Here is a 15,377-nt window from a genome sequence, read left to right on the forward strand (position 1 = left end):
TTGTTCATTTAATATGGCCTGAGAATAACATTTCTGTCGTAATAGACTGTGGGTAGCTACCGGTTTGCTGGACGGACCGATAGCTTTCTACATAATTATTAAACTAGAACTGATCATATATGTGAGTGATTACAATTTGTTGTGATTAATTCACCATATATGGTTAATTCCCCCCTTGGGTTGGAATGCGCATATAATTATTCATAAAACGTTATGAATTATTATATTCATATTCCACCCATAAATTGATTAATAACTGTACAATCGTCACAGATATTTGGTGGAGAATGCAGGCAACGTTTTAAACTTGGTTTTGGTGTATGAGCAATCTAGAATAAATTTGTGTGATTTAATGTGTAACTCGCGCTATATTCAGTGAGCTGACACGCGTCCCTCACTTTGGAAAAACGTTAACAAAGCTGCTTTGTGTCTAAAAACACGGTAGTAAATTGTTGAACGTGAAATACACTGCAGTCCATTAATATTTCAAGCTCGTATCTGTGAAGGACGACAATCTTTGCAGTAAGTTACAGTTTTGAATATTAATTTCCGCTTGAATAAACGAATTGAGTCGTATTCAGCGCTTTGAAAGATTTGTGGGACGAGTTTCTCCCACCTATCTTTAAAAAAGCCTTATTATTACCTGCCACTATTATAATTGAATTACTTGTGTCGTCCAAATAATTCACAATAGTTGGCGCTCCTAGGGTTACGTCGTTTGGCCTAGCTACCCAAACCACGTGATCCCCCTTACAAATCTAATCGGAGAGCAGTTCATCTGGTTTATCGATTGATGTGTAAAAGTTGGAGCCAGTCGAAAACGCCCTGATCCAGCGTGACTAATAACAGCAGTGAATTATCCTGCAGTTACATATTTGTGCACTAAAATTTGTGCAAACAGGGGGTCACTAAACCCAGAGTTTCCAAAGTTTTATACTTGTGATAAAAGGTTGCATCAGTCCAGTGAACTGGCACCGAAGAATCCGCCGAGATTCCAAAAAGTTTGTATTTGTGATATGTGCAATTAAATCAGCTGTAACGCTAATTTAAAAATATCACGGAGGTGGATGCAGTAACCCTGACCAGACGCCAGAGGGCAGTCTGTCCAGGTGGGGCACCCCTCCCTACTTCATTGTTGTGTTGACTCAGCAACGCCACCGCGTGGACGTTCTGAGTTAAAGCTGCTCGCCATACTTTGAACTGAATTGTCTCCAAATTTCCCCCTGACTACTTCAACGTTGCTGTTATAACTGTTTGTTGATGGTTATGCTTTTCAATCGTTTTTGGAATGTGGTTTACTTAGTTAAGTTTGGTTTAAACACGTTTTAAATCTTTAATTTGAATTAAGTTGCCCGTCCAACAAAGAATTCACTTCCTGGAAGTGCTCCCCCCTGGTGGACGTCTCCGGAAGTCAATTCCCTGCCATCTGTGTGTCCTTTCCTCTCCTCTGTTCTTTCGGTCACAGATTTACCCTATTCTATTCTATTCTATTCTATTTGATTTTTATTTTATTTTATTCTACTCTTTTGATTTAACTCAATTTTTTTTTTTTCGTTCTCTTGAGTTATCATTATTATTTTATTTATGTTTTAATTTTATTATTACCTTTTTTGTTTTTTTTTCTCTTTATTTCCTTTGTTTTTATTTACTTCGGAAATTCTTTCCCTTGTATCACTTAATGCTTTATTTCATTCACTCTTAGTCCTGTGTCCTGTTTGTTATCGCCTGACAATAACATTCACACAGACACCCAAGCCTCCCTTATTTCATACATTTATTCTAAAATTATTTGAACAACGTTTAATTGTAATTTAAAATTAGGTAGTGTCAATCAGTTGGCATCTTGGATACCAAAAAGCAATTTCCTTTAGGGAAATCCACGAATAAGGAAGGCTTTCTCCTCTCTTTGTCCCATGCTGTTCTTCTGTGCATTTATTTTAATTTAATTGAACAAGAGTTCAATTCAAGTTTGAATCAAGTGCCTCTGAATTGTTTGTTTTTCTCTTTTCTCTCTCTCTCCTTTCCCATTCTGTTATTCAATGCACTCGTTTAAATTCAATTGAACAGGGTTCAATCCAAATTTGAATCAAGTGCATCTGAATTGTTTTGGTTTACTTCGCCTTTTGTCCAGCTTCCAGCTCATTTAAGACCCCTATTCTGTTATCTTACACACTTAATTATTTAAATTTAGTTTAAACAAGATTTAAATTGAGATTTGAATTTACAATTAAGTTGTGTTTACTTGACTGTTCGTGTACTCGCAGACAAGGCCCTCTAGCGCCCGGTGGTGAGTTGACGGTTGTTCCAGTGTGTTCCAGTGAAGTGGAGTTGCCTGGCCTGGCGAATCTCACACGTGCCTGAATCGCAGGACGTTTCTGGCCTCATACCACGGGCAGCACGCAGAGACATTAGCAGGTTGGGTGTGTCAGGTGCAGGGAGGCGACGAGTCCAGTTGGATACCCAAGGCAATTTTGTTTAATTTCCCTGTTTCTGCTCGACAGAACCGCCCTTTGAGTAACGGCCTGCAGGCTCAGACTCAGGGGTTGGGAAAAATTCAATTTTGACCTGCCAACCTGGCCGTCGGCGTTAATACCTCGCCTGAAAACGCAATTGTGCTGAAAGTCCCTGTTTGAGAGGCTGCGTCGTGGTGCAAGGAGGGCAGGGCGTCCGCGGACACTGCAGTCGGGTGTGGGAACGTCTAGGAGGGGCTGCCCCATCATTGAGTTCTCATCTGGGCACTTGCAATTCACCCCAGGCCTTGAGTAACAACGTACAGTCCCTTCCCTTAGTGAAAACTACAAAATATTACATACCCTTCGATCCTTTAGGTGCTGGCCAACGCTTGTACTCTTAAGCCCTCGAGGTTTTATGACACAACAGTGCCCTCGCCTGGCCCCGTCATAAACCCCGAGGTGATAGGAAGTAATTTCATTTCTCCCCACCAGCCCTTCGCATTTTATTTTATTGCTATTCTACTTCTATTCCTTTCTATTTGTTTTCTGCTCTATTCCTCATTTAATTGCATCCATCCCACTCTGTTCCGTTTGCTTTTCTGCTGTGTTTGTTTCTTTCAGTTCACGTAGAAGCAGAACCTGTGAGAGCCACCACGGAAAACTGAGTAATAGATAGACGACCGAGCAGCGAGAGTCACCAAAGGACTCTTAGAGCGACCGCCTGTCGAAATCTATAGTTAAATCCGGCACTCACTCACACAAATTGACCTACGTGGTCATTCTTGGTTTGACAATTAAGTGTCTAACCTACCTTTCACTAACTGTCTGCACCAGTTAACTGGGACTCACCTTGGAAGCCACACCCCTCACTGAAGTGCCATCCCGTGTAATCTACATTTTACTCAACAACTGCACGGCTACCCCCATCAGAATTCCCAAGGCCTACCGGCTGGGATGGCTAGTAAGCCACGACTTCCATGACTTTGAACTCACGTTACCAGTCATCGGTTCAATACCAGCTGCTATGATACCAGAAGGGAGCCCAGACAACACGGTCTTAACCGCACCCTTCAAGACCATCTCCATCATTTCCATCATGTCGGTACCTACAGAACAGGTGTGCAGAATGGAACTGATGGAGGACCAACACCTTGCAGTATACACGGTCTCCAGCCAGCCTGCCTGTGAAAACCAGGAAAACACGGCACCACTGACAGCCAGCGTGACAGCTGACACCACAACAGAGGAGCCATTCCCAGGGTTTGAGTCTCAAGTCCAACAAATCCTGAAGGATGCAGACGCCCTAAATAATGATGCAGACCGCCAAAAACTCAGGGAGGTCCTGTACAAATTCAAAGCGTCATTTGCCAAAGACTCTTTAGACTGCGGCCTCACAAGCCTTCACACGGTGCGTATTCCAACATGCCCAAATGCCCCACCCACCTTCGTCAGGCAGTACAAGATTCCCATCGCCTCACACGAACCAGTGCAAGAGATCATTCGCGCCATGGAGGAAAAAGGTGTCATCCGGCCATGCAACAGCACCTATTCAACCCCCATCTGGCCCGTTCTCAAGCCGAACGGCAAGTGGAGACCCACCATCGACTACAGGAAGTTGAACCAGCAAGTGCCGCTGTCACGGTGGCCCATGACACAGCTGGAACAGGAACTACCCCAAATCAAAGGGGCCACTATCTTCTCTACGCTAGATGTGGCATCAGGATTCTGGACAATACCTGTATATCCAGCAGATCAACACAAGCTGGCTTTCACCTTTGGCAACCGACAGTACACTTTCACGCGATGCCCATTTGGCTATGCTAACTCACCGGCTGAATTCAACATATTCTTGAACAAAGCATGTCCAGATGCCAGGATGAGAGGGAACCTCATCTATGTGGACGATGTGTTCATGAAAAGTATGACTGTGGCGGACCACCTGATAGAAATAGACCATGTTTTGACCCAACTGACCACTGCCGGCGCCAAAATTGCCCTCCACAAAGGACAATGGTGCCGAACAAAAGTCAACTACGTGGGTCTACTTGTCGGTGCACAGGGCATTGAACCGCAGTCCAGCCGCATTCAAGCTATTCAAACCATCCAACCTCCCACTAACGTTTCAGAGCTGCGCAGTTTTCTAGGTGTGTGCAACTACTCACGGCAGTTCATAGAGAACTACTCAGACATTGCAAGACCTCTTACTGCTCTATTGAAAAAGGACTGCCCATTTGTCTGGACAGAAGCCCAAACAAATGCAATGAACGAACTGAAACGACATTTGTGTACAGCCCCATGTCTGGCGTATCCCGATCCAAAGAAGGAGTTCTACTTGGAAGCCGGATTCTCCAAGAACTGCCTGAGCGCTGGTCTCTACCAACGATACGACCAAGACAAAAGAGTCGTAGCGTATGCCAGTAAAACACTCCTGTCACCGGAGTGCAAATACTCAGACTGTGAAAAGGCATTGCTCTGCACTGTATGGGCCATCCAAAGATTTTCCAACTACATTGGAGCACAAAAGGTTATCATAGAGACCTGTCACCAACCTGTCACTTTCCTTAACAGCCAACGCATCCGAGATGGCGCAGTCACCAACTCACGCATAGCCACGTGGCTGATGGCCCTCCAGGGGCGCAACGTTGAGGCACGATACGCCCAAAATCACAAATCGGCTCTGGGCAACGGCCTGGCGGCCTGCCAAAACTGCTCCGATGACACTCCAGCTTCGACACCGGAGCTGGAAATACCCCAAAACCAGCAACCGACCTGCCACCGGTACTTCGAAGAGAATGCGTGCTAAGGTATGACCACTGCCTACGTCGATGGATGTTCGTACAACCATGAGGGCATCCTAAAGGCAGGTGCAGGGGTGGTATGGTTAAACGACCAACCCTGCCCACCACAACACTTCAATTTGGGCTCCCAGTCATCGCAGTATGCAGAGGTAGCTGCTATTCTCATCACTCTCCAAATCGCATTGGCCCACAACATCAAAGAACTCCTCATTTGCACAGACTCAAACTATGCCCGACTCAGTTTCACATGCCACCTCCCAGGCTGGAAACAAAATGGCTTCAAGACCGCAAACAACAAGCCGGTCAAACACCAACACCTGTTCCGAGCATGCGACGATATCACGACATGGTCGTTTACTGGAAAAAGGTGAAAGGACATTCGAAGCTACCTGGCATGGACAAAGACTTGAATGACTTGAATGACCAAACTGATGCCCTTGCCAAGACGGGCACACTACAGGGTAATCTGTGGTCACCCCCCACCCAAACACCCACCCCTGATGTAGCAGCAGTCACCCGCAGCCAACGTACTGCTCCTGTACTTGCTCCCACATCACAACCGCTATCACTAGCTCCACAAATTTCCAACAATGACGTTGCCGACCTTCAAGCCTCGGACTCTGCCATCCACACAGTAAAAAACCTCCTCTCAAACCCCTCCTGCCCCCGATCACGAAGTCTGACTTCGACAGCAACCCTAGCCTCAAACGGCTACACGACGTCAAGCACATGCTGCGTGTGAAAGAAGACATTCTGTGGTATGCCCCTGATGATCTCACTGCACCAAGGCTTGTGATACCACACGGCCAAAGGGGGGTCATGCTCATGTATGCCCACGATGCACCATGTGCTGGACACCATGGTACCAGAGCCACTTACGAGACACTGAAACAAGTGGCATACTGGCCCGGCATGCAGCAGGATGTGGCAGAGTATGTTAGAGGATGCCTGGTGTGCTGCCAATTCCAACCGGCAAACCCAACTCACAGAGCTCCACTGCAACGCAGAGGAGTCACGTTCCCATGGTCAGACCTCCAGATAGACTGGGTGGGGCCCCTGACCAGATCGACGAGAGGAAACAGGTATTTCCTCACGGTCGTGTGCCAATTCACCAAGTGGGTAGAGTGTCTTCCAGCACCTAACGACACGGCCCAGACTACAGCATACCTCCTGATGAACCACATTTTCAGCAGATTTGGGCTGCCACTGAGAGTCAATTCCGACAGAGGTACTCACTTTACCGCGGAGATCATGCAGCATATCTGGAAACTTCTGGGCATACAAAGCCAACTGCACATCAGCCACCATCCAATCTCCTCAGGGCAAGTAGAACGGACCAATAAAACTGTGGTTAGCATGCTAAAAAAATATGTGTCAGCCAACCAGAAAGACTGGGATGTGAAACTTCCCCTGGTACTCATGGCTATTAGAGCCACTCCGCAGGAGTCAACTCGGGTGTCCCCCTTCGAACTAATGACGGGGCGACAGATGACCCTGCCGCTGCACCTGCTGTACCAACCGGGAGATTCCAGCCTCGTCACTGCCTACACGACCCACCAGTATCTCGACGAGCTACACCGACACCTACGAACCACGTTTGCTTTTGCCCAACAACAGCTTCAACGAAGCGCGGAAGGCCAGAAAGCATACTACGACCGTAAGGCGTCACACCAGGAACTGGATGTGGGTGACTGGGTCTGGTACTACCTTTTCGCTCAGCCACCCAAAACAGCCTCCCAACGGCTGTCAAAGAAATTTCTTCCCCGTTGGACAGGACCTCATGAGATTGTGGACAAACTCTCCCCGGTTGCATACCGAATCAAGTTGAGCCGGGAGCAGAAAGAACCAAAATGGGTCCACCGTAACCAGATTAAGAGACATGTGGCTGTTGACAGAGAAAGGCAGGGAGGGAACAATGCAAGCTAATCCCAGTTGCAATCCTCAGAAAACTGTCCTCACCAACCACGGACATTCCCTGCTGACCAACCATGCCTCTCTCTCCCTCTCTCCCTCTCTCTCTCTCTCCTCCCCTCTTCTCTGTAACAGGATCTCCCAGCTGAGAGAACAACTCACCACACAGAGCAAAACCCTTCAAAGCATCGGAAAAACTCTGAAGGGCACTGTAGTGGTTCTCAACACCCACAGCGTCCTGCTGAACCAGACAGTGAACTCAATGAAGCAACTGTTCACTGTTTTCCAAAATGACTTTGCCCAAACTCAGCTCATCACAGCTCTAATGACAGACATGCTGCGGGAAGTGAGCTCCTCCATGGACAGCCTGGCCATGGGAAGGATTCCCCCATATCTTGTACCCCTTAGCCTCGCACAAACTGTGCTGGCCTCTGCTGCCGGCAGACCCACGGACCCTATCCAAACCCACCTTGCCTACCCCATGTCGACCCCAAACAAAGGGAGTTGGCCTTCCTCCTAAACCTACCTATCATCGAACCAGATAACATCTACCGGCTCAAAGACATTGTCAATGTCGGGTTTTTGGAAGGGTAACACCCACATCAAGATACACACTCCAGCTGTGGTAGCATACCACGACAGCAACCCCCAACTGTATCTGGCTCCCAATTTATGCATGTGTGTTTTGACCAAAGATATTCATTACCTCTGCCCTAGCAAACCCTTCCTCAGAGACAATACGGAAGGAATCTGCGGGTTGCAGCCCATGATCAGCGACACACGCTGCCCTGCCGAGGCCCAGCCTCGCACCCAAGTCATCGGAACACAAGCTGAGATTGTGGGCAATCGATGGCTTGTTAATACACCCACTCACACCGCCACCCTGACTTACGATCAGCACGACACTGCCACTCGTGTCAGCCTGCCCAGTCAAAGTATGTGGATCCAGGTACCCCTGGGTGCGAAACCACATCTAAAGTGAAGAGTACCAGTCAGAACTGGAGATCCCATCCTTTTTCAGGAACCACAACCTCACTTTGGCCCCAGAGCTGGAACTGAGAATTGAGAAAGGGGGGTCCCAGTTAATTGACATTACTCCTGTCGACACCGCCCTCCAAGCACTCTTCCGACTGCCCATCCTGACCAGCTCACCTATAGCCCAGGCCTGGACTGCCGCCGACACAGCCCTTTGCCTCTCCATGGCAATCGGGTACATACTGACCCTGGGCCTAGCCTTCATCCTTTTCAAGAGGATGAAGGGGATGCAAGAGTCCATGGACAAGTGCCTGCCTGCCCTTCCCCGGGGTTTCAAGAGGAAACCAAGGAGAGGAGGCACCAATACGGAGATCACACCAAATCTCATTGAAATGGACTCTCCCTTTGACGACCCGAAGGCCGAGGACCAGTAGGGACCACCTGCTGTCCGACATCTGTGCCATCCGACCTCGCTACCGTCCAACGAGATCCGCACGGGGACCTCACTGGCCGAAAGGGGGATGTAGGGTCTGCACAGTCTCAAGGATGAGCAGGTCCCACCATAAACTGTGTTTAAGTCTCAATTCGCAGAAACTTTGGTTTGTAAATCTTACATTGATTCCGGACCGGCAGACACTAATGGATCACAAGACTCTTTTTTTATGACTATTTCGATAAGTCCCAAACCTCTCCTCTGTGACTTCAAAGGAGATGCGAACACCACGGATCGGGTTTCGAAAGACAGGCCCGAATTCCAAATGGTCATAAAAAGGAAAATACACGCACGCACCCACAGACACACACACACATACAAAGCCCTACATAAAGACTGTATACACAAATATTATACCTGCAAATATGAATGTATCTGCCATTATGGTGCTTGTTGCATGTATGTGTTACTAATGTAGAATCGTAGGATTGACTGTAGTAGGTTAGTTTTCATATTAAACGACAGTATTAGAGTAGAAAGTGTATCTTCTTTATGTGATGAGAGACACCTGTCGAGTTTGGTCTCTCCGTAAAGCTGTGAGTCCGAGCTATTCACCCATGTACGTTACATTTCTGTCAAATGCATCGTTCAATGTTTAATAGTACTATGAAGAAAATGCACCGATTTGACAAACCATAAATTAACCATGGACAGGACAAAGGGATGTGGAAAACCGCCAAATTGCAACGCTATCATTGGAGGACGTTATCAGGAAGGCGTTCTGGTCTGTTGTCTTTAAAATACCACAACACGCGTCTTTTCGATGCACAAGTTTTTCCTGCACAAGTTCCTGCCGTAGAGACGGACTCTCTTCTTTATCTTCCGGTCATCTTACTTCCAGTTAAGCCTTCGTCTGAAACTTCGCTGAAGATCACCTCCTGAAGGACCAACCACCACACTGAGCGCTCCGAAACTCTAAGCACCACAACGAACCTACATGCAAGTATTTGTTAAGATTTTAAATACTGGGTTTCCTTGCTGGCTCTTCAAGGTTGACTGTTGGAATTGGCCATCCTTTGATCATCTCTCTTTCTGACTTTTACTTTCACTTTGTATGTATCTATGTCTACTTGTGTACATTTATCCGTATAACCTTTGTATCACCCGTTCCGTATATTAAACACGTCATATCCATGCTTTTGTTCACTTGTTCATTTAACAACAACCAAGTCACTTTAACGTTCTGATCCTAATATCCTTGCTTTACGTTTGGATGCTATCACAGAAATTTATCCTCGTGGCCTGAGTATAACATTTCTGTCGTAATAGTCTGTGGATAACTTACCGGTTTGCTGTACGGACTGATAGCTTTCTACATAATTATTAAACTAGAACTGATCATATATGTGAGTGATTACAATTCGTTGTGATTAATTCACCATATATGGTTAATTCCCCCCTTGGGTTGGAATGCGCATATAATTATTCATAAAACGTTATGAATTATTATATTCATATTCCACCCATAAATTGATTAATAACTGTACAATCGTCACAGTCATAAAAACATTTAAAAAAGGAGCAGAATACCCATCTGCTTTATCACTAATGTAGACAAACAATATGAACATGAGAACAGAATACTGGGATGTTAAAAGCTAAAAGTGAAAATCCACAATGAAAGACCATCAGTGACATTGTTCATTGTATGATTGAAAAACAAAATATGGATAAAATGCTTTATATTAATGAATTCTGGCATGATTTTCAGATGCTGAAGGTGAAGCGGGTGATCCAGATTGTTTGAGGATTGTGTTGATCGGAAGGACAGGAAATGGAAAAAGTGCAACAGGAAACACTATTCTGGGAACAAATGAGTTTGTGAGTAAGGCAAGAACAGATTCAGTGACGACTGTTTGCATGAAGGGAGTTGGTGAAGTTGAAGGTCGATCAGTAGCTGTTGTTGATACTCCAGGTCTCTTTGACACGACACTATCAAATGAAAAAGTATCGGAAGAAATAATGAAATGTGTTTCAATGTCAGCACCTGGACCTCATGTGTTCATCATTGTGTTGAGTGTGGGGAGATTCACCAAAGAAGAAGCAGACACTGTAGATCTGATAAAGAAGATCTTCGGTCATAAATCTGCTCAGTTCAGCATCGTTCTGTTCACTAGAGGAGACGCACTTGAGGATGAATCTATAGAGGATTATGTGAGGGAAAGTAAGTCTGCAGAACTCAAGAAATTGATCAAAGATTGTGGAAACAGATTCCTGGCTTTCAATAACAAGGAAAAACAAGACAGATCTCAAGTGATTCAGCTGTTCAACATGATAGAAGAGCTGAAAAAAGATAATCAGGGTCAATACTTCACTAACAGCATGTTTGAGGAGACAGAGATGTCCATTAAAAAGAGAATGGAGGAAATAATGAAAGAGAGAGAGAGAGAGATTCAGGCTCAGAGAGAAGAGTTGCAAGCCAAATATGAGGCGGACATGAAAAACATGATGAAGAGACTTGAGGAAGAGAAACAAAGAGCAGATGATGAGAGAATGAAAATGGAGAGTCAAATGAGAGAAAAAGAGGAAAAACTCAGAAAAGAGTTTGAAGAAAAGGAGAAAACAGAACAGAGGAAACGAGAGACTGAAAACCAGAAATGGTTAGAAGAGGAAAAAACAAAAAGAGCTGAATATAATAAAAAAATAGAAGAGTTAAAGAGAGAGATTGAAAATCAGAGATCACAGTATGAAAAACAGAGAAAGGAAAGAGAGGAAGAAGATAGAAAGAGAGAAGAGAAATACAGACAAGATTTAGATCAATTGAAAGAAAAACATGAACGCATTATAGCAGAGTTGCGAATTAAAGAAGAAGAAGAAACTAATAAGAGATATTTGGAGGAGCAAAGGAGGAATGAAGAAGAAGAGGAGGAGAGACAGAGATGGGAAAGAAAAATAAAAGAGGCTGAAAATGACAGAAAAGAGATTAAAGAGGAAATTAAACAACAGCAGAAAGAATGGGAGGATGAAAAGAAACGACAGATGAGAGAAAGAGAGGAAGAAGAAATAAAGAGAAAGGAGAAACATGAGGAACAGCTGAAAGAAAAACAAGAAGAACTGGAGGAAATGAGAAAGAGGGTTGAAAGAGAGAAAGAAGAAGAAAGACAGAAGATAGAGGAAGAGAGACAGAAACAGAGAAGAGAGAGAGAAGAAAAAGAGAAAGAATATGAGGGAAAGAAAAATAATATGAAAATATATTATGAACAGCTGGAGCGAGAGAGAAACGAGGAGTGGGAGAGAAGAAAACGTGAAGATGATAAGAGACGAGAAGAAGAGAGAGAGAGATGGGAGAGAAAGATTGTTGCTTTTAAACAAGAGCAAGAAGAAGAGAAAAAGAGGAGAGAAACAGAAGAGAAGGAGAAAAAAGAAAAAGAAGAGAAAGAGCGAGATGAAATGAAAAAGGCATATGAAGAGGAAATAAAAGTCATAAAGAACAAACATGAAGAGGAAGCCAGAAAACAAGCAGAAGAACTGAATGATTTCAAAGAGAAAAAAGAGGAGCTCAAAGAGATGCTGGATGAACGTCAGAAACAATATGAATTTCTGGAAAAACTTTATAACCACCTGAAAGAAGAGACAGAAAAAGAAAGAAAAGAGCAACAAGACAAGGAAGTACAAAAAAGAAAAGAACAAGACAAGGAAGAACAAGAAAGAAAATGGATAATACATGAAATTAGAGAATGGATAAATAAACCAAAATGTGTTATTCAGTGATTGTTTTCACAGCATCTCAGTGATCCATTTTCTGATAAACATAACACGTCTTCCCTGAATCTATAACTTCTTTCATTTCTATTTGCTATGATGATATTTAATTGAAATGGTCTTGCCTTTTGGACTTAAAGGGATCATGAAATGAGAAATCAAATTTTCCTTGATCTTTTGATATATTGTAAGTTTCAGAACTCAAAACCTTCTTTGTTAGTCCAAAAACAGATTTTATTGCAAGGTGCCAAAACAAAAAAATTTCAGAATCATTTCAGTATGACGTCACATTGAAAATTATTTTAAATATGCACAGTTACCCAATAGGGATGTAATGTTACACTCAACTCACGGTGCGATATGATTCACAATACTTGTTTCACAATACAATATTCTCAAAAATAAATTTAACAAAATAAAATTTGAGACAAATTATCAATTAAAAAGTGTTCTTTTATTATTTCTAAGCCAAAATGCTGCATATTTCTTTGTGAAATTGAAATTTCAGAACTAATCTTAAAAAAGTCCCTCCAATTAGATCTTCCAATGCTGTTTTCTCTGGAGGAGGTTTGTTTTGACACAGCTCCTGCAATGTCTGTCTGGCTGCAGATATAAAAATAAAATCTAAGTACAACAAGGCAAGATTTGCTATAATTGCTATAATTTGCATTAACATTAGTTAAATATATTAACTAAGATGAACTACCAATGAACAATACATTTGCTGGATTATTTATTAATCTTTATTTAATGTTAGTTAATAAAAATAAAAAAATATTAATTGTTTGTTCATGTTAGTTCACAGTCTGTTAACTAATGTTAACAAATGCAACTTTTAATTTTAATAATGTATTAGTAAATGCTGACATTAATATACACTAAGAGTAATAACTGCTGTAAAAATATTGCTCATCCTTAGTTCATGTTAACTAAAGTAGTTAACTAATGAACCTTATTGTAAAGTGTTACCACAGCTCCATTTACACATTTAGAGAGAGTACTATACCTGCACAAGCACAACTTTCTCCTTCAGTCTCCTTCTTCAATCCCTTATTAGATGAGGCAGACCGGAATTAACTTTCTATGACTGAAAAACAACCGTATCTTTTGCCATGAAAACGCAAATCTCCGTGGCTCTTGCATTCGCTGCTGACTGCTATTAGTGTAGGGGAGGGAGCACAGGGCACAACCACAAATAACCCTTTTTGACTTTCTCAGTTTGTGTAAATCTTGGTTCAAAGAATGTCTTTTGTTCCAAATTAATTTCACACGTCTGGTGCAAATATGTGGCTTTGTTTCATTAATACAGTGTATACTTTTGTCTTTGTTTAACCCAAAAGAAGGGAAGTGAAATGTGACAACATGCCCCATAGGTGGGGCGCATTGTAACATGTGATGGGGCATGTTGTAACATGACCATATGACAGCTAAAAATGTTATCTGACTTAATAAAATAAAATATATATACATGACAAACTAAAATATTTTGTCAATAAAAGACAATAATTATTTTTTCATATAAAATAATAACATTTGTTTTTAGAAATTAAAATATAAATAATTGTGTAGTTTGACAAAGAACACTTTGTAAAACACAGCTGTGCAGCACTGGTCAAAACTATACAGACAAACAGATGAAGAAACATATTCAAAAAAACACAGAGCTGAACTCAACACTTCTCTCCCTCCATCACAGCTCTCACAGAACACGGGATAAATAGACGAGACGGTACAAATGCTGAACATTTCTTGAAATAATATTTTCTGAATGTTCAGGTTCTTCCTCTCAGTCTTTATTCACCTTTTTCCCCATAGTTTATCAATCAAAAATTCATTAAAGTTGATTATGTCAGTTGTATCGTAACTGTATATTATAGTTCTAATATTGGGGCACATTGTAACGCAGTGTTACAACGAACCCTATCTGTGCAACTGGAATATAAACCTGGTTAGTGTCTTCTGATAGTTAGTGAAGCATTAAAGAACTACCCAAACTGCTAAACAACTGGTTGGGGATTAAAACAATATCAGATTTGTCTCATTTTAAATAAATACAAAAAATATAGATGAAAAATTATCTTAAGTAAGAAATTTACTTTTGCTATTGTTAAATAAATGTTCAGTGATATCTTCCAAATATTTCTGAATATTGGCACAATTTTTTCTCTATATATTGTTGATATGGCAACTAGTAAATATGTTATGTTTCTTTATGCCACGGTCCCCTATATTAACATTATCTTGCAGTATCTGCACCTCAACGCTGTCAACTCTGTTTTCAAATGTCTCCGGATTAATGTTGTAAATGCCGCTAAACCTGCCATTTGAATTAAGATGGGTCATCCTCTCAACACCAGCATTTACCATATTTAACGGCTCTGTGCTACGCTTGACACTTGATTTGCTCGCTGCTCTCATGCCTGTAAAGTGGCCTCACAGTAATCAACTTCAGCAATAGTGCCCCTGCTGTTTAAATGTGTATTACGATTCATTTTAACATCTCAACTGAATTGAATCATCACATATTTTCATCGATTTTCAACCAACTGCATTGTTACATCCCCATTACCAAATAATAAAACTGTCTACATTAATCCGGAGACATTTTAAAACTGAGTTTTCATTTAAAAACGCTCCTCATCCACACTAGCGTTTTCAAGCGTTTTCCAAAGTAGCTCATCCACACTGAAAACGCTTAAATCCACTTACTGTGCATATATAAAACAATATGGCACAATAATTATATTAGTGTAATATCGCATTACTCACTGTTGCATCCGGTCGCGCTCAAAATGGGGTCATAATATTTTGCCACACAGGACAGCAAATGTAAATTCAATGTCATCTTTGCAGGAATGTAATATGAAGATTCTATGTAAATTGCAGGCACAACAATGCCAGTATAACTATAGATATCAATGAGTACAATATGTATTACATGACCAAACATGCATCATCATTTTCAAATACCTTCATTTTCAACATCCACACTACAACACAAAAACAGCGTTTTCAAATGTATCCACTTTTTCAAAAAGCTCTGTT

General features: G+C 42.4%; 1 protein-coding gene across 3 annotated transcripts in view; it reads left to right on the forward strand.

Annotated features, from left to right (window-relative positions):
• Nucleotides 1-15,033, forward strand: part of LOC125265718 — a 56,616-nt gene extending 41,583 nt beyond the window's left edge. For all 3 annotated transcript variants that reach the window (XM_048186112.1, XM_048186105.1, XM_048186120.1), the window contains one exon: nt 10,342-15,033. In XM_048186112.1, the coding sequence (XP_048042069.1) occupies nt 10,342-12,341 (2,000 nt within the window). In that variant the 3' untranslated portion in view covers nt 12,342-15,033. The remainder of the gene's footprint in view (nt 1-10,341) is intronic.
• Nucleotides 15,034-15,377: the final 344 nt, after the last annotated feature.

Source organism: Megalobrama amblycephala, linkage group LG1, assembly GCF_018812025.1.
Source record: "Megalobrama amblycephala isolate DHTTF-2021 linkage group LG1, ASM1881202v1, whole genome shotgun sequence".
Lineage (NCBI taxonomy): Eukaryota > Metazoa > Chordata > Actinopteri > Cypriniformes > Xenocyprididae > Megalobrama > Megalobrama amblycephala.